Source organism: Salvelinus namaycush, chromosome 8 (genome assembly GCF_016432855.1).
Source record: "Salvelinus namaycush isolate Seneca chromosome 8, SaNama_1.0, whole genome shotgun sequence".
In the NCBI taxonomy this organism is placed as follows: domain Eukaryota; kingdom Metazoa; phylum Chordata; class Actinopteri; order Salmoniformes; family Salmonidae; genus Salvelinus; species Salvelinus namaycush.
In genome coordinates this window covers 29,415,079-29,442,327 of record NC_052314.1, presented here as the reverse complement: position 1 = coordinate 29,442,327, position 27,249 = coordinate 29,415,079, and the positions used below count along the sequence as shown (strand labels likewise).

At 39.4% G+C, this 27,249-nt stretch overlaps 1 protein-coding gene across 1 annotated transcript in view; it reads left to right on the top strand.

The window, feature by feature from the left end:
- Positions 1 to 27,249, top strand: part of LOC120052093 (BMP/retinoic acid-inducible neural-specific protein 3-like) — a 94,058-nt gene that overhangs the window by 46,049 nt on the left and 20,760 nt on the right. The window contains exons 4-6 of the mRNA XM_038998945.1: positions 12,587 to 12,692; positions 13,069 to 13,305; positions 24,655 to 24,877. Coding sequence (XP_038854873.1) covers positions 12,587 to 12,692; positions 13,069 to 13,305; positions 24,655 to 24,877 — 566 coding nt within the window. The remainder of the gene's footprint in view (positions 1 to 12,586; positions 12,693 to 13,068; positions 13,306 to 24,654; positions 24,878 to 27,249) is intronic.

The following is a 27,249-nucleotide window of genomic DNA, read 5'->3' as shown; positions in this document are numbered from 1 at the left end:
CATGAAGAAAAGGCATGATCAGGGCATGGCTGCTTGATGGACACCTGACTGATTCTGCTCTCATTCTCTCCCACAACATCATAGAAGTCTCATTGGAATTTCTATTGATTGCTGACATCTAGTGGAACCCCTAGGCAGTGCAACATCAGTCATAACTCAATTTGATTTCTTAAGGGACTCTGATGAATACAGACAAGCTCAGATTTCTGACTTCCTGTTTTGATTTCAACTCAGGATTTTGCCTGCCATTATGAGTTCTGTCAATCTCACAGACATAATTCAAACAGTTTTAGAAACTTTAGAGTGTTTTCTATCCAATACTAATAATAATATGCAAATATTAGGAACTATGACTGAGGAGCAGGCCGTTTGAAATGGGCACCTTTCATCCAAGCTACTCAATACTGCCCCTTCAGCCATAAGAAGTTAAGTGTTCCCTTTATTTTTTTGAGCAGTGTATTTACATGTACCTATGACAATGACAGGATTATCAATGAGGAATTTCCCTTGCACAGGCACCTTGTATTAGAGCGGTGTTTCCCAAATGGTAGTTTTAGACGAGCTGGTGAGCCATCCCAGCTAATTTAAGTTTCTTTAAGTCATTGTATAAAACTACACTGCTGGACTGTTTTGCTCATAATGAGGCTTTGGGAACCACTGTGACGGTCGTCCCTAACAGAATTACACAGCTGAGTGTTGATTCTTAACATTATCTGAGATTAATTAAAAACTCACTTGCTGTTTGTAAGCGTCCTTCCATTTATCATTGACTCATCCCAGTGCTATCCCAACATGGGCAACCACAGATAGATAAGACATAGTCATTCAATTGAATTGGCAAAATGACATATCATGGCTGCGTTGGAAGTGTCCTCGTGGACAAAGTGTTGCTAAAATCCTCTGATTAAGATGAATGGAGCAGAAGTCCTCGGAGTTGCATTTGTTGGGAGGCAGTTTCAGGTGACTGTTGTGAAATATTCACAGCATCAGCAGGCTTTAATTCCGGCCATGGATTTCTACCTCACTAAGATGAAGACGGATGGCAAGACAAAAGCGTCTCAGAGAGAGCACCGGACAATGGCTTTTAGAGATTTTCAAGAGGAGAAAACGCTGTAGCTACTGTATTTCATTTTGTAAAGTTTTAATGTAGCTTTATTTAACCAGGTAGGCCAGTTGAGAACAAGTTCTCATTTATAACTGCGACCTGGCCAAGATAAAGCAAAGCAGTGCGACAAAAACAACAACACAGAGTTCCACATGGGATTAACAAATGTGCAGTCAATAACACAATAGAAAAGTCTATGTGCAAACGTACTAAGATTAGGGAGGTAAGGCAATAAATAGGCCATAGAGCCGAAATAATTACAATTTAGCATTAACACTGGAGTGATAGATGTGCAGATGGTGACGTGCAAGTAGAGATGCTGGGGTGCAAAAGAACAACAACAAATAATAACAATATGGGGATGAGGTAGTTGGGTGTGCTATTTACAGATGGGCTGTGTATAGGTACAATGACTGGTAAGCTGCTCTGACAGCTGATGCTTAAAGTTAGAGAGGGAGATATGTCTCCAACTTCAGTGATTTTTACAATTCGTTCCAGTCAAGTAGAGAACTGGCAGTAGAGAACTGGAAGGAAAGGCGGCCAAATGGTGTGTTGGCTTTGGGGTTGACCAGTGAAATATACCTGCTGGAGCGCGTGCTACGTGTGGGTGTTGCTATGGTGACCAGTGAGCTGAGATAAGGCGGGGCTTTACCTAGATGACCTGGAGCCAGTGGGTTTGGCGACGAATATGTAGTGAGGGCCAGCCAACAAGAGCATACAGGTTGCAGTGGTGGGTAGTATATGGGGCTTTGGTGACTAAACAGATGGCACTGTGATAGACTACATCCAATTTGCTGAGTAGAGTGTTGGAGGCTGTTTTGTAAATGACATCGCCGAAGTCAAGGATCGGTAGGATAGTCAGTTTTATGAGGGTACGTTTGGCAGAATGAGTGAAGGAGGCTTTGTTGCGAAATAGGAAGCCGATTCTAGATTTAATTTTGGATTGGAGATGCCTAATGTGAGTCTGGAAGGAGAGTTTACAGTCTAACCAGACACCTAGGTATGTGTAGTTGTCCACATATGCTAAGTCAGAACCGTCCAGAGTAGAGTTCGACCGATTAATCGTAATGGCTGATTAATTAGGTCCGATTTCAAGTTTTCATAACGATCGGAAATTGGTAATTTTGGATGCCGATTTTGCCAATATTTTTTTTTTTTTTACACCTTTATTTAACTAGGCAAGTCAGTTAAGAACACATTCTTATTTTCAATGACGGCCTAGGAACGGTGGGTTACCTGCCTTGTTCAGGGGCAGAATGACAGATTTTTACCTTGTCAGCTCAGGGATTCAATCTTGCAACCTTACGGTTAACTAGTCCAACGCTCTAACCACCTGCCTCACGAGGAGCCCGCCTGTTACGCAAATGCAGTAAGAAGCCAAGGTAAGTTGCTAGCTAGCATTAACTTCTCTGCGCTACGGATCCCTTTTACGGGATAACTTTCCTAAACAACCGCTAGAATTGCAAGGCGCCAAATGCAAAAATCTTACAACAAATATTTATAATCATGCAATCACAAGTGAAATATACCAAAACACAGTTTAGCTTGTTGTTAATCCACCTATCGTGTCAGATTTTGAAAATATACTTTACAGCGAAAGAAATCCAAGCTTTTGTGAGTGTAGCAATCAATGCTAGAACAGCTAGCCCCAAATTAGCATGGTCACGAAAGTCAGAAAAGCAATAAAATTAATCACTTACCTTAGATAATCTTCAGATGTTTGCACTCACGAGACTCCCAGTTACACAATAAATGTTATTTTTGTTCGATAAATATTACTTTTATAACAAAAAACGCCATTTGGGTTGCGCGTTATGTTGAGAAAACTACAGCCTCGTTCCGGTCCTGAAAGGAAGAACAAAATTCCCAAACGTTTCAGATTAAAAAATATTACAAAAAATAGTTATAATCATGCAATCATAAGTGAAATGTACCAAAACACAGCTTAGCTTGTTGGCAGTTAGCCTTATATTAGCTTGGTTAGCATGGTCACGAAAGTCAGAAAAGCAATCAAATTAATCGCTTACCTTAGATAATCTTCGGATGTTTGCACTCACGAGACTCCTAGTTACACAACAAATGTTATTTTTGTTCGATAAATATTACTTTTATCACAAAAAAAACGCCATTTGGGTTGCACGTTATGTTCAGAAAACCAAAGCCTTGTTCCGTTCAACAAATTCCAAAAAGTATCCGTAATGGTCGTAGAAACATGTCAAATGTTTTTTTATAATCAATCCTCAGGTTGTTTTTAACAAACATAATCGATAATATTTCAGCCGGACCATAACCTATTCATTAAAAGACAAACAGAAAATGGAGAGCTCCTCTCCTGCGTGCAGGAACAATTCGGAGGACACCTGACTAGTTTTGAAAAAATCTCGTTCATTTTTCAAAATAAAAGCCTGAAACTATGTCTAAAGCCTGGTCACAGCCTGAGGAAGCCATTGGAAAAGGAATCTGGTTGATACCCCTTTAAATGGAAGAAAGACGGTCCAGGAAACACAGATTAAAAAGAAAAAATATCACTTCCGGGTTATATTTTCTCAGGTTTTCGTCTGCAGAATACGTTTTGTTATACTCACAGACAATATTTTGACAATTTTGGAAACTTTGGAGTGTTTTCTATCCTAATCTGTAAATTATATGCATATTCTACGATCTGGGCCAGAGAAAATGTCCGTTTACCTTGGGAACGATATTTTAAGAAAAAAAAAAATTCTGACCCCTAGCGTCAAGAGGTTAAATTTATCTTATAAAAACAATCAATCAATCAATCATAATCACTAGTTATAACTACACATGGTTGATGATATTACTAGTTTAGCTCGTCCTGCGTTGCATATAATCGATGCAGTGCGCATTCGCGAAAAAGGACTGTCGTTGCTCCAACGTGTACCTAACCATAAACATCAATGCCTTTCTTAAAATCAATACACAGAAGTATATATTTTTAACCCTGAATATTTAGCTAAAAGAAATCCAGGTTAGCAGGCAATATTAACCAGGTGAAATTGTGTCGACCATGACCTAAGGCTCGTATTTCTGTGTGTTATTATGTTATAATTAAGTCTGATTTGATAGAGCAGTCTGACTGAGCGATGGTAGGCACCACTTTCGTGCGTTTTGCCAGCAGCACTTCGCAATGCTTCAAGCATTGCGCTGTTTATGACTTCAAGCCTATCAACTCCCGAGATTAGGCTGGTGTAACCGATGTGAAATGGCTAGCTAGTTAGCGGGGTGCGCGCTAATAGCGTTTCAAACGTCACTCGCTCTGAGACTTGGAGTAGTTGTTCCCCTTGCTCTGCATGGGTAACGCTGCTTCGAGGGTGGCTGTTGTCGATGTGTTCCTGGTTTGAGCCCAGGTAGTGGCGAGGAGAGGGATGGAAGCTATACTGTTACACTGGCAATACTAAAGTGCCTATAAGAACATCCAATAGTCAAAGGTATATGAAATACAAATGGTATAGAGAGAAATAGTCCTATAATTCTTATAATAACTACAACCTAAAACTTCTTACCTGGGAATATTGAAGACTCATGTTAAGAGGAACCACCAGCTTACATATGTTCTCATGTTCTGAGCAAGAAACTTAAACGTTAGCTTTCTTACATGGCACATATTGCACTTTTACTTTCTTCTCCAACACTTTGTTTTTGCATTATTTGAACCAAATTTAACATGTTTCATTATTTTTTTGAGGCTAAATTGATTTTATTGATGTATTTTATTAAGTTCAAATAAGTGTTCATTCAGTATTGTTGTAATTGTCATTATTACAAAAAAAAAAGTTTTTAAATCGGCCGATTAATCGGTATCGGCATTTTTTGGTCCTCCAATAATCGGTATCGGCGTTGAAAAATCATAATCGGTCGACCTCTAGTCCAGAGTAGTGATGCTAGTCGGGCGGGTGGTTGCGGGCAGCAATCGGTTGAAGAGCATGTATTTAGTTTTACTAGCATTTAAAAGCAGTTGGAGGCCACGGAAGGAGTGTTGTATGGCATTGAAACTTGTTTGTAGGTTTGTTAACACAGTGTCCAAAGAAGGGCATACAGAATGGTGTCGTCTGCGTAGAGGTGGATCAGAGAATCACCAGCAGCAAGAGCGACATCATTGATATATACAGAGAAAAGAGTCAGCCCAAGAATTGAACCCTGTGGCACCCCCATAGAGACTGCCAGAGGTCCGGACAACAGGCCCTCCGATTTGACACACTGAACTCTATCTGAGAAGTAGTTGGTGAACCAGGTGAGGCAGTCATTTGATTAACTAAGGCTATTGAGTCTGCCGATAAGAATGCGGTGATTGACAGAGTTGAAAGCCTTGGCCAGGTCGATGAAGACGGCTGCACAGTACTGTCTTTTATCGATGGCAGTTATGATATCGTTTAGGACCTTGAGCTTGGCTGAGTTGCACACATGACCAGCTCGGAAACCAGATTGCATAGTGGAGAAGGTACGGTTTGGGTCTAGAGTCTCTCCCCTTTGAACAGGGGGATGACCGCGGCAGCTTTCCAATCTTTGGGGATCTCAGATGATACGAAAGAGAGGTTGAACAGGCTAGTATTTCTTTTTAAATATATATGTATTTTTACATTTTTTTTTATATAAAAAAATATATATACTTGGACCCTCTAATAGGTATTGCAATGGTTAATTTTAGAAGGAGAGGGTCCAGATTGTCTAGCCCAGCTGATTTGTAGGGATACAGATTTTGCAGCTCTTTCAGAAAATCAGCTGTCTGGATTTGGGTGAAGGATAACCGGGGGGGGGGGGCTTGGGCAAGTTTCTGTGGGGGGAGCTGTTGGCCAGGGTAGGGGTAGCCAGGTGGAAAGCATGGCCAGCCATAAGAAAAATGCTTTCTGAAATTATCGTAGATTTATCGGTGGTGCCAGTGTTTCCTTGCCTCAGTGCAGTGGGCAGCTGGGAGGAGGTGCTCTTATTCTCCAGTGTCCCAAAACTTTTTGGAAGTGTAACACACCAGGTAAAAAATAAAGGGAATGGGAAAATGAAATAGATGAAGAGAGGAGGGGAAGTGGTATCTCTACAATTACGCATGAGAGATGAATCATCGGTTCCATTTCAATAATTTCTTCGAGAGCTCACCCCATTTGTCAGACATTTGGGTATGAGTTAATGTGTCTCACGCTGTCCGTAATAAATGGTGCTTTAACCTACCAGTGAGCATGGAACACTAACAGGAAACACTAAAAGCACCAGGTGGACATAAATCAGGTGGTTTAAGTTTGATTTACAACTCTGGTCAATTTCTACTGAGGTTTATTACAATTAGCCTGAAAAACAACTAGCCATCACTGTGAGAAAGGACAGAGGAGTGTTTTTCACCCAATCTTCTGGTCTGCTGGGATGTGGTGTTCAGTCATTCATGTCCTGTTATGGTTCATTTGTAGGAGAATTGACAGAATTTGTTAGGCTGAGCTTTGGAACGCAAGATAAATCTAGTGAGAAATGACAGTAGCAGCAGTTCAAGATGTAGAACGGATTTGATGGGAAAACTGTAGCTATTTGAATATGTAAATGATAGAATAACACTAGTTTGCCAAGATAGTCAGAACACATCATCAAATACATAAAGAAAGGTATTATGATCATCAGACAAATTACTGTCATCACTGAATGATGGAACAACATCATTTACTTTAAGATTTATTTTACTTTAAGATTTTGCTTGTTGTCTAGACTAGCCCAGACCAGGGATGGGCAACTACAGTCCTCGGGGACAGATTGTAACTTCCTCCCATCCCTAGCAAACACAGCTGATTAAACTAATTGCATTCTAAACTGAAGATCATGATTAGTTGATTATTGGTGTCAGGTGTGTAAGCTAGTGCTGGGACAAAAGTGACACCAATCAGGACTCCGGGGACTGGAGTTGTCCACACCTGGCCTAGACCATACTTAGCGGCAGATGGCAAAGAGATGGTCTGATTGGCCCGTCTGTATTTGTTAAGGCTTGTGATTCAATTTCAGATTGAACCGTATAGAGCCAAGGGGTTCAAATGGGTTTATGCTGATCAAACTTACTCGTTTTTCCTTTTTTTCACTTTACTTTTTCAAAAATCTAACTTCACAGACATATAAAGAACCATCTGAAGATATGTTACTGACTGATTTTTGACAAAAATGTCACATAGAACCTTATAGTGTCAAGGTCTCGATGTCCTCCCCCTCAAGAAAAAGGTACCCTTGGATGCAAAAACAAGAGTAACTTTGTTATTTTCTATCAAGGTCATAGAATCTTGGAACTTTACAAATTTAGATAAAGGTATGAGCTGTAGCCAGCTTCGCTTACCGTTAAACCTTTCTGGGTTGTCAGTCAACCTTCTCAATCGCAAGCTGTGAGTAAACTTGAACTTTAACCAGCTCAGTTTACTCTCTGCAACGTTGTCTGGTCAGAGCACCTGAATCATTAAGCTCTGAGAGAAGGGAAGCGCTCAATCGCTCCATTACAGTTACTAGTAAAGTTCATAAAAAATAGCTAGCAATGCTAATGTTAGCTAACAAAAATGCAGTGGTACCCTCAATCTTGGTTAGCTGGCTAAATTTTTACTGCATGTAAAGTCAATCTGGCGACATCACAATCATGACAAAATGTTTTCCTACTAATTATTTGCCTTTTGAAATGTTATCATGTTTCAAAGCCAAATCCAAGTTGCTTTGAAGTAGGCTAGCCATAGCTTGTTAAGGTAGCTAGCTAACGTCAGCTATGCTAGCGATGATAGTGTAAGCCAGGAAAACAGTGGTTTTAAAACATCTGGCCGGAATCCTCAAAGAATGTCTCAACAATCATAAACACATCTAGGATGTAAATGGGGATATGCAGCATTGACTAAGGCTATGCCCCAGTGATTAAAAACAGGCCGATTCTTTGGCGCTGTGAAAGAAGCAATTTCCAAAGAATCGCCGTTCCTTATGAAACATTACTGGCATTCCATATTTTTCTAAACAGGTTGGAGTACAGGCCTCTTAATACTCATTGTTATTCAAATACATGACATCTCTGGTTCATTTACTGGCATTTTATGCTGCTTTTGTGGAACTATCCATTGGTTGAATTAACAAAAGGCATGATTCTTTCAGTTTCAATGGCTCTGCCTTAGTGGTAGTATAATAATATTAACGCTTGCATTTAGAAAAGAATTGAGCTTCCAAGACACTTGAGGCAATGCACCATGCATATTAAAATATGAAAGGGTTGATACTGCATTACTTTTGAGCACTTTCGCCGTTCTCCCTTAAAACCATTAGCTATTCCCAAACACTAACCGCTAGTTAGACTTTTAAACAAGTCCCCAGTGGCAGATTCTTTGGCTGAGGCACTTTAACTTCTTCTGGCTGCAAGCCCGAGGCCGGCCACAATATGACAACAGCCACTTCAAGTGCAGGGCGCGAAATTCAAAATATATTTTTTTGAAATATTTAACTTTCACACATTAACAAGTCCAATACAGCAAATGAAAGGTACACATCTTGTGAATCCAGCCAACATGTCCGATTTTTAAAATGTTTTACAGCGAAAACAGCACGTATATTTATGTTAGCTCACCACCAAATACAAAAAAGGACAGACATTTTTCACAGCACAGGTAGCATGCACAAAGCCAACCTAACTAACCAAGAACCAGACAGGCATCTTGTGATTCCAGACAATATTTCCGATTTCTTAAGTGTTTTACAGCGAAAACACAATATAGCGTTATATTAGCTTACCACAATAGCCAGAAACACAAGCCATTTCCCAGCAGCAAAAGTTAGCGATCGTAACAAACCAGCAAAAGATATATACTTTTTGACTAACCTTGATATGCTTCATCAGATGACAGTCCTATAACATCAGGTTATACATACACTTATGTTTTGTTCGAAAATGTGCATATTTAGAGCTGAAATCAGTGGTTATACATTGTGCTAACGTAGCTACTTTTTCCCACAACGTCCGGATATTTTTCTGACACTTTTTCTGACACACATATTCTGACCAAATAGCTATTCATAAACATAACTAAAAAATACATGTTGTATAGGAAATGATAGATACACTAGTTCTTAATGCAATCGCCGTGTTAGAATTCTAAAAATAACTTCATTACGACATAAGGCTTACGTTATGGCGAGCGAGTGCCCAAAACCTGGGCGCAAAACTAATAGTACACAGTTCGACAGATATATGAAATAGCATCATAAAATGGGTCCTACTTTTGATGAGCTTCCATCAGAATGTTGTACAAGAGGTCCTTTGTCAAGAAAAATCGTTGTTTGGATTTAGAACGTCTTTTTTCCCTCTTGAATTAGCAAGCGCACTAGCCAAGTGGCGCGAAGCTCTCCTTCCTGAACAAAGGCACACAACGCAACACGCCTAACGTCCCGAATAAATTTCAAGAGTCTAATAAAACTATATTGAAAAAACATACTTTACGATGATATTGTCACATGTATCAAATAAAATCAAAGCCGGAGATAGTAGTCGCCTATAACGACAGCTTTTCAGAAGGCAATTCCAGGTCCAACCTCGCGCTTTCCAGAAAACAGGAAATGGGTGACACGTCATTCCAAGAGGATTTATTCCACCTCAGACCAAGATAAACACTCCATTTCTTCTCTCACTGCCTCTTGACATCTAGGGGAAGGTGTATGATGTGCATGTATACTAATACGTATCATGCCCATTTATAGGCAGGACCTAGAACAGAGCATCGATTTCAGATTTTCCACTTCCTGGTCAGGAAGTTTGTGCCAAATGAGTTCTGTTTTACTCACAGATATAATTCAAACGGTTTTAGAAACTAGAGAGTGTTTTCTATCCAATAGTAATAATAATATGCATATTGTACGAGCAAGAATTGAGTACGAGGCCTTTTGAAATGGGCACCTTTTATCCGGCTACTCAATACTGCCCCTGCAGCCCAAACAGGTTAAGACATCCTTGCCTGAATCAGAGGAAGAATGCATGCTTCATGAGGAGTGAGTGACAGAATGCTGGTGCTGACTAATAGTACTGTATGATGATGCATACTAGACACATCCCCTCCCAGGGCTGGCCCTAGCCTTTTGAGGGCCCTAAGCGAGATTTGGTTGGGGACCCCTCCAGCTCATGGGAAAAACATTTTAATGGCTCTACTCTTGATTATTTTCCCCTCTCCAGAGTAAGAAAAAGTTAATTTGCTGCAATATGACAATTTTTTTCCATGGGGCGTACAGATAATATTGTATAACTTAATATTTTAAAGCAAGTTTTCTGCAATTTTACTATTTTCATAGGGTGGAGAGAAAGTTTAGCAATTTTATAACTAATTTCATATAATTCTACTCCTTTTGCGTTGGGGTGGAGAGAAATGTGCAGTTTTACAGCTAATTTCCTGAAATTCTACACATTTTGCCATGACTTATGCCATGTTAATATGATATCTTACTGAGAGTGACTAACAAAATCAATTGGGGCCTCCACGGGGTTCATGCCCTTCGTGCCCGGTTGGTAATTCGGCCATGATTACTACAAGTTCAGATAGCTGGCTAGATTAATTTACCAATCTAAAAAAAATATTTGGACATGGGCTAATTGACAACTGCTGATGCACAACCACATTTTTAAATTGTACCTTGTGTATTCTACTATTCTAATTCTCAACAGTAAGTAGAGACCTCAAATAAGTTTTGTTTTTTTGCCGGCCCCCTAATGACCACTTATGTCGCTCATACCTGGGGCCGGACCTGTCCCCTCCTAATCACATAACCAAGCAACACAAACTAATTATTACAGGAAAGCCTTTAAGAGCAATCACCAGACCCATTAATTGTAGCTGTTAGAATTTCTGATAGTCAGCGTGATTTAATTGCACTTGATTATGGCATATTAATACAATCCTCCCTCTCTCCACCCACTCTCCCCATCTCCAATCCATCTCATTTAAATGTTTCAATTTGTATTCAGGCAATTTCCCAGTTAATGACAGCGCACAAAGCCCCCGTAAGTTACTGTCCATACTGAAATATACAAATCACTGTTTAGAGTATTTTTTTTTTCTAAATCAATTTCTTATAGAAACGACTAAGTGTGCACATGCTCTGCTCCGCTGGGTCCTTGTTGCAGATGGTCTCATTGCTATGCATTGAAAACCCAGCTTTAGATTTGCATTCGGTCAATTTTCCCTTTAAGTTGGACATCTGTCTGTGTTAGAAATTAATCTGCCCATCCCTGTAGACACATTTGGGATTTTAATTAACTGTGTCGAAGCATCAATAAAAAAATAATGGAAATGCTGGCGATGGGCCTGCTAAAGTTTTCCCCCTCTTTCTCCCACCCTCGCTTTGTCTCGTTCTCTCTTTCTCACACACTCACTCTTTCTCTCCCCCGCTCCTCCGTTTCAAAGTAACTCAAACCTCAATGTTGAGTGAAAATTTTTATGAACATCTTGTGATTGTCATATAATGAATATCTGCTACTTATATCATGGATAAGGTTGGTCATGGTTCTGGTGTCTTAATGCTTTGAAGGATAGAGACCTTTTGACACAGTTCAGTTTATTTTATTTTTCTTTCTCGTGTCTCACCCTTCCCTATGTTTTTTTCCCAGTGACCTTAAAGTAGGTGTCAAAGAAATCCGACTGTTCTGCCCACAGAGAGAAAGGAAAAGTGTGTTCTTTCTGCTGGATGTACAGTATAATCACAGTTACTCATTAATCTACACTGGCAATGTAGTTACTTTTAAGGAGCCACTGTGGTGGAAGGGGAGAACAACTTTTAAGTGACAGGGAGGGAGATGGATAAGCCTGCAGGCTGCCAGTTGTCTTGGGAGGATGGCAGAGGAACCTTGATATACGGGAGCTTTAAATCAGCCTTTTGTCAATGATGATTGAGCTGTGATTGTTCACAATCTAACCGCCCACTCAGAGAACAGAGATCCTGTCTTCCAGGTTTGTCAGCGTGAATCTCGTGATTTCTTTTCTTTCTTCCCTTTGTCTCCGAAAATGTTTTGTTTTTTTGTATTTTTGTTGTTGTTGGAGAATCCACATTATCTCCCCTGTGTCAGATGACAGGGATTTTGGGTTGCATTGCTACTGTATGTCATCACGTTCTCTGAGTAGACAAACCTACTCTACACCTTTTAAGCTTCTTCGTGTACCATACTTTTTGGATATAATCTCACGTGGCCTCTGAGTTTTCATATAACAGACTATACTAAATGTCAAAACGCACAACCTTGGTGTTGCGTCATACATCAAATAACTGAACTACTGTATCTAGACTACTTGTAATGTTTGTAGATGTGAACATTTAAATGTGTCTGAATAAGGTAATATATTTAGTCCTGTGGAAGGGCAGATGGGAGAATGTGAGTGTACTATTAGTTGTTCATCTCATTCCACATGACATTCAACTCTGCATGCCTGCATTTTTAATGACTTTAGTGGCTCTCTCACAGTGCAGTGGATTATTGCCATGTGCCTCTGTCTTTCCCTTTAGGTGACCGAAACAAGGACAGGCCCTCTTGGATGCAGTAACTATGACAACCTGGACTCAGTCAGCTCTGTTCTGGTTCAGAGCCCTGAAAACAAGATTAATCTGCAAGGTCGGCCATCCAGAATTGAACACACCCAGACATTCTGATGGAATTGTCACAGTTTCTATTTTCTGCCAAGCATTAGACGAGGCACCAGTGTCAGAAGGAATTTAGCTTCAATCTGTGTTTCAGTCTGGCATTGGAAACCGAACCACTGGATTCCAAAGTGAATCACAGGGATTTATAGACATGTATGAACAAGCCAGTGGAAATGTATATATAAAGTGACTAGAAAGTACCCCCTTCTGTCCTATATAAACTTACTGTAGAAATGTTATAGTTACTACAGTATTTGAGTCTAGTTAATATTACAGTAATTTGTTTTGTAGTTTATACAGTATTTGACAATACTGGGTAAACAGTACCATATCCTCTCCTCTGCCAGGTCTCCAGACCATCCTACCAGAGTACCTGAGGGCTAGGTTTGTCCAGGCGGCTCTGAACTACATTGGCTGTAATGAGGAGGGTCAGTTTGTGTGCCGGAACAATGACTGTTGGTGCCGCTGCAGCCCAGGCTTCCCCCAGTGTAACTGCCCCGACGTGGACCTGAGGGCCATGGAGGCCAGCCTAATGCACATCAGGGACACCTGGAACATGGCCAACCAGGACTTTGAGGAGTCAGGTAGGGAGCATGAGATTGACGATACACTCAGAGTATAGAAAGAGTTTGTAACATTAAAGATACTTGCACACAGAGCCAAGAACTGTAGGTAGGCCACAGAACATTACACAACACAGAGACAGAATGTGACATCTGCTGTCTGCCTTTGACAAGAGATATGGGTTCATGTCTACACTGAGTGTTCAAAATAATAGAAACACCTTCCTAATATTGAGTTGCACCCCCTTTTGCCCTCAGAACAGCCTCAATTTCAAGACTAAAGGCTGGTTCATACTACGTCTATCGACTTGCTTGTAGACAGTTGTTGCAGTTACATCATTAACATTCTATTGTTGTCTGACATCAGACTTGTCGTCGTTATGAAAAAGTATAAACACAAATGACACACTGCATGGCATCAGTCTGGTGGTCCAAAATAGCATAACTGGTGTATTTATACACCAATAAATCCATCAGTTTCAAAATGTATTTAGTATATGTGACCGACAGGCTCAAATCGGTCTTATGTAGCAAAATGTTCAATAGTTTTTTTTACATTGGATAAAAGTAGACTCAGAGCTACAAAATTGTATATCATACACTACATGAGGAACAATGGGTAAGTAATTCTGCTTTGAAAGTCGATAAACTTGTAAACTCAGTTTTGAGAAAATGGCCTTTGAATTAATGTTTTGGTACTACTACTGGAGAACCCTTTGTCTACAACCATTCAGCATCATTCACACGCTCTTAAGCTTTAGCCCCACCCATCTCTTTACATGTTGATCCGAGCGTTCTGTACTAACAGCAGTCAAGCACCCAAGCAAATTTGCTAGCTATTTCCAGACAGAAATGAGGGAACAGCTCACTGAACATTACTCGCCCTAGTAGAGCTGGTTAGGCTGTTACGTTATCCAGAGCGTTGGTGACTGCAACTGTGCTGTCAGATTGTCCGTCAGTAAATTATGAGCGTTTCTCGGAGGGTTAAGAGCGCACTTGACGCTCTGGTGAATAATTAGGGTTGATCCGAACGTTCTGATCTCACAAAAGCAGTCAAGCACCCAAGGTAACTGGCTAACATTGGCTAGCTTGCTTGCTACTTCCAGACACAAATGAAAGAACACCCCACTGACTATTTTAGTCACCCTAGCAGAGCTGGTTAGGCTGTTCATGTTATCCAGAGCATTGGTGATTGTAACTGTGCTGCTGGAAACAGTTGTATTAGGCTTTTTTTGTCTACGTTTACTGTCACCGGCCATATTCAACGGGTGTTCGTAAATTAATCAGTTATTCTGCGCTCTGGCACACACAGACGAGTGCTCTGAAACAGGAGTAGATGGCCAGACTGGATTTACGACCTCACCCGAAATGGTTACTTGCATAGTGAAGTATTTTGTTAAGAAATGTAGCTAGCTAGCTAGATAAACAATGAACCATAATCCCATGACGTTACCACCCTCTATGAATTTGTGGTTAGCTAACCAACCAGGTTCAATGTTAGCTAGCTAACATTAGGCCATAACTAGCCAAGCAAATGGCTCTGAGATATGAATAATAAGATCATACATGTAACATTTGCTTGCGAGCGAGCCAGCCAGCTAACGCTAGCTAGCTAACAGTACACTTTAACTTTAAATGAAACCACTTGTCAAAATTAGAAACGTGTAATATCTGAAAATGTAGCTAGCTAGACTATCTTACCCATATACATTATTGATGGACGCGTTTCCTGTTGGATGTCATGCTTGCCCTTAGTTTGAAGATGTAATCCGGAGACAGTTTTTTTCTCAATCCCCTTAGCTATCATACTTGAATTCCACTGATTTCAAAACTCGGTCCTCCAGAAAGTGGAGAGCAACATTTATGCAGTTTTACTACGCAAAACATTTTATTTTTTTTAAAGCTGCGTTAGACAGGATTACCTAGACATACTGACCAGCTCAAATATATAGAAGTGTGCTATATGGCAGCCAAATCCAAACTAATCTCTCAGAATATCCAGCCTACTCATTATCTCAGCCAATCATGGCTAGTGGGAAGGTTGCTCACTTTTTCTGTGGCTAAACCAACTAGGCTCGTATTTTAACAATTGTATTCATATTTACAGATGGCATACAAGTTTGTTATTAAGGCACATGGAAGTTCACAGGTTCGATTAGGCATTTCTGGCAAAAAACGCATTCTGGGTTAGGGTTAACCCCAAAAAACGCAAATAGTTCAGGTTCAAACGGCTCTCCTGTGAAGTAGTGACATACACCTAGTTTCCTGAAACGGGTCACATACAGTTGAAGTCGGAAGTTTACATACACCTTAGCCAAATACATTTAAACTCAGTTTTTCACAATTCCTGACATTTAATCAGAGTAAAAATTCCCTTTCTAGGTCAGTTGGGATCACCACTTTATTTTAAGAATGTGAAATGTCAGAATAATAGTAGAGAGAATGATTTATTTCAGCTTTTATTTATTTATTTCACATTCCCTGTGGGTCAGAAGTTTATATACACTCAATTAGTATTTGGTAGCATTGCCTTTAACCTGTCTGGGGTTAAAGGCAACCGGGGTTCCGCTAGCGGAACTCCTCCCACATTCCACTGAAAAGGCAGAGCGCGAAATTCAAAAAATATTTTTGAGAAATATTTAACTTTCACACATTAACAAGTCCAATACAGCAAATGAAAGATACACATCTTGTGAATCCAGTCAACATGTCCGATTTTTAAAATGTTTTACAGCGAAAACACCACATATATTTATGTTAGCTCACCACCAAATACAAAAAAGGACAGACATTTTTCACAGCACAGGTAGCATGCACAAAGTCAACCTAACTAAACAAGAACCAACCAAGAAACAACTTCATCAGATGACAGTCTTATAACATGTTATACAATAAATCTATGTTTTGTTCGAAAAATTTGCATATTTGAGGTATAAATCAGTTTTACATTGCAGCTACCATCACAGCTACCGTCAGAAATAGCACCGAAGCAGCCAGAGTAATTACAGACACCAACGTCAAATACCTAAATACTCATCATAAAACATTTCTGAAAAATCGATGGTGTACAGCAAATTAAAGACAAACATCTTGTGAATCCAGCCAATATTTCCGATTTTTTAAGTGTTTTACAGCGAAAACACAATATAGCATTATATTAGCTTACTACAATAGCCTACCACACTACCGCATTCATTCATCAAGGCACGTTAGCGATAGCAATAGGCACGTTAGCGATAGCGAATAAACCAGCAAAATATATTAATTTTCACTAACCTTCATAAACCTTCATCAGATGACAGTCCTATAACATCAGGTTATACATACACTTATGTTTTGTTCGAAAATGTGCATATTTAGAGCTGAAATCAGTGGTTATACATTGTGCTAACGTAGCATCTTTTTCCCAGAATGTGCGGATATTTTTATGACACTCAACTATTCTGACCAAATAACTATTCATAAACGTTACTAGAAAATACATGTTGTATAGGAAATGATAGATACACTAGTTCTTAATGCAATCGCCGTGTTAGAATTCTAAAAATAACTTCATTACGACATCCAGCTTGGTTATAGCGAGAGCGTGCCCAAAATCTGGGCGCAAACTAATATTTCACATGTTCGACAGATATATGAAATAGCATCATAAAATGGGTCCTACTTTTGATGATCTTCCATCAGAATGTTGTACAAGGGGTCCTTTGTCCAGAACAATCGTTGTTTGGTTTTAGAATGTCCTCTTCTCCAGTCAATTAGCACGGAAAGCTAGCAAAGTAGCGCAAAGCTCTCCTTCCTGAACAAAGGCACACAACGCAACACGCCTAACGTCCCGAATAAATTTCAATAATCTAATAAAACTATATTGAAAAAACATACTTTACGATGATATTGTCACATGTATCAAATAAAATCAAAGCCGGAGATATTAGTCGTCTATAACGACAGCTTTTCAGAAGGCAATACCAGGTCCCTTCTCCACTTCATTTTCATTTTCCACTTCCTGTCAGGAAGTTTGTGCCAAATGAGTTCTGTTTTACTCACAGATATAATTCAAACGGTTTTAGAAACTAGAGAGTGTTTTCTATCCAATAGTAATAATAATATGCATATTGTACGAGCAAGAATTGAGTACGAGGCGTGCCTTAAAGCGTGCCTTAAAGCGAGACCGCACGGAAATTAATGGCGAATTATGCATTTTACATTTTTCAACAGAACAACGAATTAACAGCATAAATAGTTCTTACTTTTTGATGTGCTTCCATCAGAATCTTGGGAAAGTTGTCCTTTGTCCAAAAGAATCCTTGCTCGGTTGTAGAATGTAGTCTTCAACGTTGCAATTAGCAGTAAACATTAGCCATGTGGGCCAGACATCACCAACTCCCTAGAACGCAACACTAATAAATATCTGAAAATCGCAATATACTGACATAAACTGATATAACTTGGTTTAAAATAACAACATTATGATGTCTTTAACAGCTATATCGAATAAAAACAGAGCCGGATATATCTAAGAGCTATAACCGGAGCTTTCTACTACGACATGCCAAGGTCCTTCCTGCGTCAGAGCGAAGTGAAGAAAGACAGGACCCTTCGTTCCCAAGCTATTTATAACCTCTCAGATCTGCCTAGAGACTCCATTTCAAATCTCACTATTCGCTGACATCCAGGGGAAGGCGTATGCAGTGCATCTCAACCAATAGAAGACAGGCAAATTAATAAACTGACCTGGGAACAGCTTGCATAATTCTGCATTCTCACATCCTCATAGGAAAAATGCTCTAACTCGAGTTCTGTTTTACCCACAGATATAATTCAAACGGTTTTAGAAACTAGAGTGTTTTCTATCCAATAGTAATAATAATATGCATATTGTACGAGCAAGAATTGAGTACGAGGCAGTTTAACCTGTTAGGCGGGCTGTCCCGACATCGGTACACTTATGACAACATCCAGCTCAAGTGCAGGGCGCGAAATTCAAAATCTATTTTTTTTTAAATATTTAACTTTCACACATTAACAAGTCCAATACAGCATTTGAAAGATAAACATCTTGTCAATCCAGCCAACATGTCCGATTTTTTAAATGTTTTACAGAGAAAACACCACATATATTTATGTTAGCTCACCACCAAATAAAAAAGAGGACAGACATTTTTCACAGCACAAGTAGGATGCAAGTAGCATGCACAAGCCAACCTAACTAACCTAGAACCAACCTAAATAACCTAGAAAAAACTACCTCAGATGACAGTCCTATAACATGTTACACAATAAATCTATGTTTTGTTCAAAAAATGTGCATATTTTAGCTATAAATCAGTTTTACATTACTGCTACCATCATAGCTACAGTCAGAAATCGCACGGGAGTAGCCAGAGAAAATACAGACACCAACGTCAACTACTAATTACACATCATAAAACATTTCAGAAAAATATATGGTGGATAGCTAATGAAAGACAAAGATCTTGTGAATAGAGCCAATATTTCCGATTTTTGAAGTGTTTTACAGCGAAAACACAATATATCGTTATATTAGCTTACTACATTAGCTAGCACACAGCAGCATTGATTCTAGTCAAACGGTAGCATAGCACAGTTCGACAGATATATGAAAAAGCATCCCAAATTGGGTCCTTATCTTTGTTGATCTTCCATCAGAATGTTCTCCAAGGGGTCCTTTGTTCAGAAACGTCTTTATTTCGATCCAGAACGAACGATTTCCCTCTTGAATTAGCAAGCACAGTGGCAGTGCGACGCTAACCTCTCCATCTTGACAAAATTCTTGCGTCGCATCACGTCTAAAGTCCAGAATAAATTTCAATAATATAATTAAACTATATTGAAAAAACATACTTTAGGATGATATTGTGACATGTATCAAATAAAATCGAAGCCGGAGATCATATTCACCTTTAACGAGCGTTTTCCAGGAGCCGAGTCCAGGTCCTACTTCGTGCCCAGAAAAAAAAATAAAGTGCGCAAGTCTCACTCCAAGAGGTTGTGTTCAATCCCTGGACGAGATATTCAAGTCCTTTCTGCTCTCACTTCCGCATGACACCCAGGGGAAGGCGTATGACGTGTTTCTACAGTCCTAAGTGACATGCCCTTTTATAGACAAGGTCTTGAAGAGAGACATCGATTTTGGAAATCTCACTTCCGGATAGGAAATGGGCTGTAAAAATAGTTCTGTTCCACTTAGAGAAATAATTCAAACGTTTTTAGAAACTAGAGACTGTTTTCTATCCAATAGTAGTAATAATATGCATATTGTAAGAGCAAAAATTGATTAAGAGGCCGTTTGAAAATGTGCACATATTTTCCAGTTTTTTCAATACGCCCCCTGCAGCCATAAGAAGTTAATTTGGGAACGAAATTATTACAAAGTGCAAACAGCACCCCCTATTGAGAAGAAGTTTTAACTTCCTGACTGATGTTGCTTCAATATATCCACATAATTTTCCTTTCTCATGAAGCCATCTATTTTGTGAAATGCACCAGTCCCTCCTGCAGCAAAGCACCCTCACAACATGATGCTGCCAACCCCGTGCTTCACAGTTGGGATGCTGTTCTTCAGCTTTTTGTTTCATCAGACGAGAGTACATTTCTACAAAAAGTACGATCTTTGTCCCCTTGTGCAGTTGCAAACCATAGTCTGGCTTTTTTATGGCGGTTTTGGAACAGTGGCTTCTTCCTTGCTGAGTGGCCTTTCAGGTTACGTCGATATAGGACTCGTTTTAATGTGGCTATAGATACTTTTGTACCCGTTTCCTCCATCTTCACGAGGTCCTTTGCTGTTGTTCTGGGGTTGATTTGCACTTTCGCACCAAAGTACTTTCATCTCTAGGAGACAGAACGCGTCTCTTTCCTGAGCGGTATGACAGCTGTGTGGTCCCATTGTGTTTATACTTGCGTTCTATTGTTTGTACAGATGAACGTGGTACCTTCATGGGTTTGGAAATTGCTCCCAAGGATGAACCAGACTTGTGTAAGGCTACAATGTTTTTTCTGAGGTCTTAGCTGATTTCTTTTGATTTTCCCATGATGTCAAGCATAGAGCCACTGAGTTTGAAGGTAGGCCTTGAAATAGATCCACAGGTACACCTCCAATTGACTCAAATTATGTCAATTCCATCAGAAGCTTCTGAAGCCATGACATCATTTTCTGGAATTTTCCAAGCTGTTTAAAGGCACAGTCAACTTAATGTATGTAAACTTCTGACCCACTGGAATTGTGATACAGTGAAATGATCTGTCTGTAAACAATTGTTGGAAAAATTACTTGTCATGCACAAAGTAGATGTCCAAACCGACTTGACAAAACTATAGTTTGTTAACAAGAAATTTGTGGAGGGGTTGAAACACTTAGGTTGGAGTCATTAAAACTAGTTTGTGTGAACTTCCGACTTCAACTGTATGTCAATCTAGGAATCCAGGCAACTAAAAGTAACTTTCTAAATAATGTCTTAGTTCGTTTGTAGCTGGTTGGATAGCTAACTAATGTTAAGTGTTCTGGCTAGCCAGCTCAAATAATGACCATATTGTAGCTGACAACGTCTTAACGTGAATTAGAAACGTATAATATCTGAAAATGTTGCTCGCTAGACTCTTACCAGTATACATGGATGAGCACTTCTACGTCTCTGTCACAGATGTCATGCTCCCCCTTAGTTTGAAGATGTAATCCAGATACAGGTGTTTTATACATCAGCCTTCTGTGTGTTCTCTCTTCAACTCCCTCTGCATATTTGCAATAAATCTCCAGAATTTTCCTAATCTCCTTAGTTATCATACTCCGCTTACACCGATTTAAAAACTCAGTGCACTTCTTCTGTGACAACAACATTGTTCATTGCTGTTCCAGAAAACTCTACAATGTCTGGTTCAAATAAATGTTTTTACTTAACCTCTAACACCTCCCAAACCCGGATCCGGGATCCCCCCCATCACAAAAGCTGACTAGCATAGCCTAGCCTAAAGCCACAGGGATATCATATAATAAAATGTTCATGAAATCACAAGTCCAAGACACCAAATGAAAGATACACCTCTTGTGAATAAAGCCATCATTTCTGATTTTTAAAATGTTTTACAGGGAAGACAAAATATGTAAATCTATTAGCTAACCACGTTAGCAAAAGACACCACTATTCTTACTCCACCATTTTCTTACTGCATCAGTAGCTATCACAAATTCGACCAAATAAAGATATAAATAGCCACTAACCAAGAAACAACCTCATCAGATGACAGTCTGATAACATATTTATTGTATAGCATAGGTTTTGTTAGAAAAATGTGCATATTTCAGGTATAAATCATAGTTTACCATTGCAGCCCCCATCACAACTCTCACCAAAGCGACTAGAATAACTACAGAGACCATCGTGTATTAGCTAATTACTCATCATAAAACATTTCTTAAAAATACACAGCATGCAGCAGATGAAAGACACAGATCTTGTGAATCAAGACAATATTTCAGATTTTCTAAGTGTTTTACAGCGAAAACACAATATAGCGTTATATTAGCTTAGCACAATAGCCAACGTCACAATAGCTCACATTAGCATTGATTCAAGGCAAAAAGAGCGATAACGTTACCACCACCAAAATATTTATAATTTTTTCACTAACCTTCTCAGAATTCTTCAGATGACAGTCCTGTAACATCATATTACAACATACATATAGAGTTTGTTCGAAATGTGCATATTTAACGACACTAATTGTGCTTATACAATGAGAAAAGTTGCCAAGCTCCCCAGAAAATGTCGGGCGCCATATTGGAGAGTCACCTAGTCTAATCGATAAATAATCATAAACTTGACTAAAAAATACAGGGTGGACAGCAATTGAAAGACAAATTAGTTCTTAATGCAATCGCTGAATTACATTTTTAAAATTAACGTTGCTGCGCAATACAGGGTGCAAGACACGGTGCGATGACGCTATGCTACACGGCCAATAATGGCGTCATATGCCTTTTACTTTTTCAACAGAACAACGATTTATCAGCATAAATAGTTCTTACTATTAGCTGAACTCCCATCAGAATCTTGGTAAAGGTGTCCGTTGGCCAAAAGAATCGTTGCTGGGTTGGAGAATGTTTCCTTTGACGTTGCAATTAGCATTACACCATGGCATTCGAGAGAGAGATTCCCAAATAAATACAACGTCACAAAATGAAATGCCCGAAAATCGCAAAATACTGACATAAACTGGTATAAATCGGTTTAGAATAACAAGATTATGATGTCTTTAAAGCCTATAGTGAATAAAAATAGAGCCGGATATATCTAGTTTCTAAAACCAGAACTTCTAAAAAGACATGCCAAGTCCCTTTCTGCGTCAGGGCGAAGTTCCAAAAGGTTGGTCACCTCAGTTCCAACCAATTTATAGACTTTCTGATCTGCGTAGAGACTCCATTTGAAGGCCCTCTATTCGCTGACACCCAGGGGAAGGCGTATGCAGTGCATCTCAACCAATAGAAGACAGGCAAAGTTAAAGACAGATCTCAGAGCAGATGATACAATTTGCCATTCTCACACAGACATAGGAAAAGTGCTCTAAGTCCAGTTCTCTTTCACTTACAGACATAATTCCAACGGTTTTAGAAACTAGAGAGTGTTTTCTATCCAATACTAATAATAATATGCATATTGTACGAGCAAGAATTGAGTACGAGGCAGTTTAATTTGGAGACGCATTTGTGCTATGTCGAAATGGCACCCCCCTAGTGGCAAGAAGTTAAATCATCGTCTGACTCATTTTCAGAGTCAGATAGAGTAAGCATGGCATGATCGTCTTCCAGAAATTGGAGAGCATTAGCAACACATTTGTAGTTCTTCGTGATATCCTTCTAAAAATAGTTGTTAGAAAGGATTACCTACACATACTGAGCAGCTCATGTTCTAGACAGAAGCGTGATCCATTATCTCAGCCAATCATGGCTAGCGGGAAGGTTCTTAATTTTTTCTCTGGTTAAACCAACTAGGCTTGTAATTTAACCATTTTATTGTTAAGGCACATGAATGTTCACGTGTTCCAGAAGGCATTTCACCCCAAAAATGCATTTTGAAAAAATTATATGTTTACGTTCAAATGCCTCTCCTGTGAAGTAGTGACGTGCGACATAAGCCTAGTTTCCTGAAACAAGTCACATATCTTGAACGACTTTTGCAACAATCAGGACTACAAGTGGACTAGTACAACAACTTTAAAGGAAAATTCCACCCCAAAACAATATTTTTGTATTTGTTGACATAGTCCTGAAAGGTTTCGCTTGTCAGCAATCAAGTTTTCAAGATATGTAACTTTCAAAATACAGAAACCATCCCCATATGAAGCGTTTTGCATCATATGCACAATAACTGTTTGTCGGGAGTTTCATGAAAGGGGTTTCCATGGCTGAGCAGTTAGGGCTGTGCCTCTTAGTTCCAGTAAAGAGAAATCTTAACTCTACAGCATGCAATGACATTCTAGATGATTCTGTGCTTCCAACTTTGTCGCAACAGTTTGGGTAAAGCCCTTTCCTGTTTCCTGGACAAAGCGAGGTCCCTACATAAATGGTTTGTCAATATCGGTGTGGAATAACTTGACTGGCCTGACCTTAACCCCATCCACCACCTTTGGGATGAATTGGAATGCCGACTACGAGCCAGGCCTAATCACCCAACATCAGTGCCCGACCTCACTAATGCTCTTGTGGCTGAATGGAAGCAAGTCCCCATAGCAATGTTCCAATATCTAGTGGAAGGCTTCCCTGAAGAGTGGAGGCTGCAGCAAAAGGGGGACCAACTCCATATTAATGCCCATGATTTTGGAATGAGATGTTCAAGAAGCAGGTGTCCACATACTTTTGGTCATGTAGTGTATTATAAAATGGCTAATCTGAGAACGAATGCCTATTGTAATCAGATATAAATCAACACCACTGTTAATTGTAAATATCACAGTCACTTATTAGATTAGGTTGGATTGATTGAATGGCTATTGATATCTCTGAAAATATTTTGGTTAATTCCTGTTATGCCCCTATTCACTCATTAAACCGGATGCCCTGACGCAAGGTAACATTTTCAGTTTCTGTTTGGCCTCCACACAGAGATGAGCTTGATCTGCTAGGAGCTGACATTTCATACACAAACCCACATTTAGTTCAGCCTCTCTCCATTAGCATATGCGTCACATAGTATCACTTCCAGTTTCCCCCACGGTGGCCCAGCAAACCAATTCCCATGTGCCATCTCCCTAAAGTGATCCGTTTGACTATGAGCCAGAATTAACAGAATCATATAAAGTACTAAGCGGAGCAGAACTGCGATGGAGCATTAAACCTCTTCACACCTGTCTGCCTTTCAGAGGAGTTCCAGAACTTTGTACGGAGACTCCCGACATTCTACGCCCTCAACACATCTGCCATCCAGTACTTCTGGAAAATGGAGCCTGCCGTCCATCAGCGCTACAGACAGCTAGAGCTCAGCAGCAGACAGCTTATCGCCAAATCCAGACGGATCGTCGACAAACTCTTCACCCTCAGCAAGAGGTGTCGGACACAGCTGACAGTCATTGTGCTGAGAAAGAGGTGAGAACATGTTATGATAAACAGTCCCTGTGAGGAGTGGATGTTTAGTCATAATGTCTGTTCAGATGGACATACAGAAAGTACTGTAAGGAGATCTGAAAAAAATACAATCGATCATTGGGAAAGTATTGATTTTTTGTGCAATCAGTAGAAATGTGACAAATTGAGTTTCAAGGCCCTCGTAAGACATCATAGTAAAATAGGATGTATTGCAAAAGGAAATAGTAAAATGGTGGTGTACTGGGTGTTACATTCCCCAATAAGAAACCAAAAATAGTGACCCAACAGAAAAATGGAACTAACAAATGAGCCACTGACAACCAAAAGAAAACAGGTGGGGTTTTAAAAGGGGTTCTGAAAGGCAACCATAGGGGTGCTGGCCAAGCGAAATCGAGTAGGGTCTTAACACCCACCATGGATGCCCACTAGATTCCCTTAATAGACAAAGTAAAGGAAAAGAAAACCCCCACCAACTTACGGTAGGGTGTAAAAACAAACATAGAGCAAACCAAACAGGGGAGACACAAGCACTGGGCAGAAAGGGTCCATAATCAGGGGATATCTTTACATGACACATTTTTGATATTCTATAGAATACAGACCATTTCCAATGCATATTTTTGGATATGCACTATGTCCTGAGAATTTCAGAATCCAGATGTGCCTTTTAGACATGTATGCTATTGGGATTACTCTGAATATCACACATGGACTCATATATCCTGAACCTATTTTCTCTCATGTTGACAAATACTGACTGTATACATTGCATATCTGTGTTTTCTCAGCACATTCAAGATATGAAACTATATTGATTCAAGATATGCTTCTCTTGGCTGTCCATATGCAAATTTTTATATGCTGAAAATAAAGAGGATTTCAGAGGCATTACTGAGTTTTCACCACATACTCAATCATTTGACAAATATTAAACCCATATTTTTCTTTCATGCACAAATCACTTTTGGATTCCCTCTGGATTTCTGTATATACTGACCTTAGGCCTACATAGTATATTTTCTCAGCACATACAATGCATAGGCTCTTGACTGAGGTCCATATCAGGATCTTGATATGAATTTTGATATGCTCAATAGGGACAATTTCTGATGCTTATTTGAGTTTTGAGGATATGCTCAATAATTTGACAAATATTAAATCCATATAATTCTTTCAGACACAAGCTATACTTTTAAAGGCACCTTTTTAGCTTGCGGATTGCAAGCTAAAAAGCACTGTAACTGGTAGCCTAGCAACAAGAATCACTTATTTTCAGAGTTTCAACTGTCATTTTTGAATCTGGGTGCCACATGAGTGTGTAAATGGTGTATGGTTGACAACTGGAGAAACAAAGACTTGAGAAGCTGTTCAGAAAATACTTCAAAGAAGTTAACGCTAAATTGAGTAGCTAATTTGAGTTGTTTTATTTATCTTAGTAACTAGAATCAATAACGTTGGTTAATTTAGCCGGCAGCCAGTAGGGCTAGCTAGATTCATAGAGGAATAAAAGCTAATTGGTCATCTAGCTAGTAAAGAATTACAGATTATTTTTACCCCCTATCAAGCCTCAAGGTGACAGCTAAAGTTTTAAAAGGTTTAGGCATATTTTGTATTACTGGTTAATATAAGCTGTCTAGCTAACTAACTTAGCTAGCTAACTAGCAACTTGGCTAGCTAGCTAGTTAGTTTTCTCATCATGAATGTAGCAGCTAGAGTAACTAAATTATACAGTTCCAGTCAAAAATGTGACACCTACTCACTCCAGGGTTTTTAGTGAAAACATCAAAACTATGAAATACAACATTTGTTATCATGTAGTAACCAAAAAAGTATTTAACAAACCCAAATATATTTTATATTTGAGCTTCTTCAAAGTAGCAACCCTTTGCCTTGACAGCTTTCCACACTCTTGGCGTTCTCTCAACCAGCTTCATGAGGTGGTCACCTGGAATGCATTTAAATTAACAGGTGTGCCTTGTTAAAAGTGAATTGTGAAATTTCTTTCCTTAATGCGTTTGAGCCAGTTGTGTTGTGACAAGGTAGGGTTGGTGTACAGAAGATACCCTTATTTTGTAAAATACCAAGTCCATATTATGGAAGGAACAGTTCAAATAAGCAAAGAGAAACGACAGTCCATCATTACTTTACGATATGAAGGTCAGTCAATACGGAACATTTCAAGAACTTTGAAAGGTTCTACACCTGCATTGCTTGCTGTTTGTTTTTTTTAGCTGGGATTCTGTACAGCACTTTGTGACATCAGCTGAAGTTAAAAGGGCTTTATAAATACATTTGATTTATTCTGACAGTGCAGTCGCAAAAACCATCAAACATTATGATGAAACTAGCTCTCATGAGGACCACCACAGGAA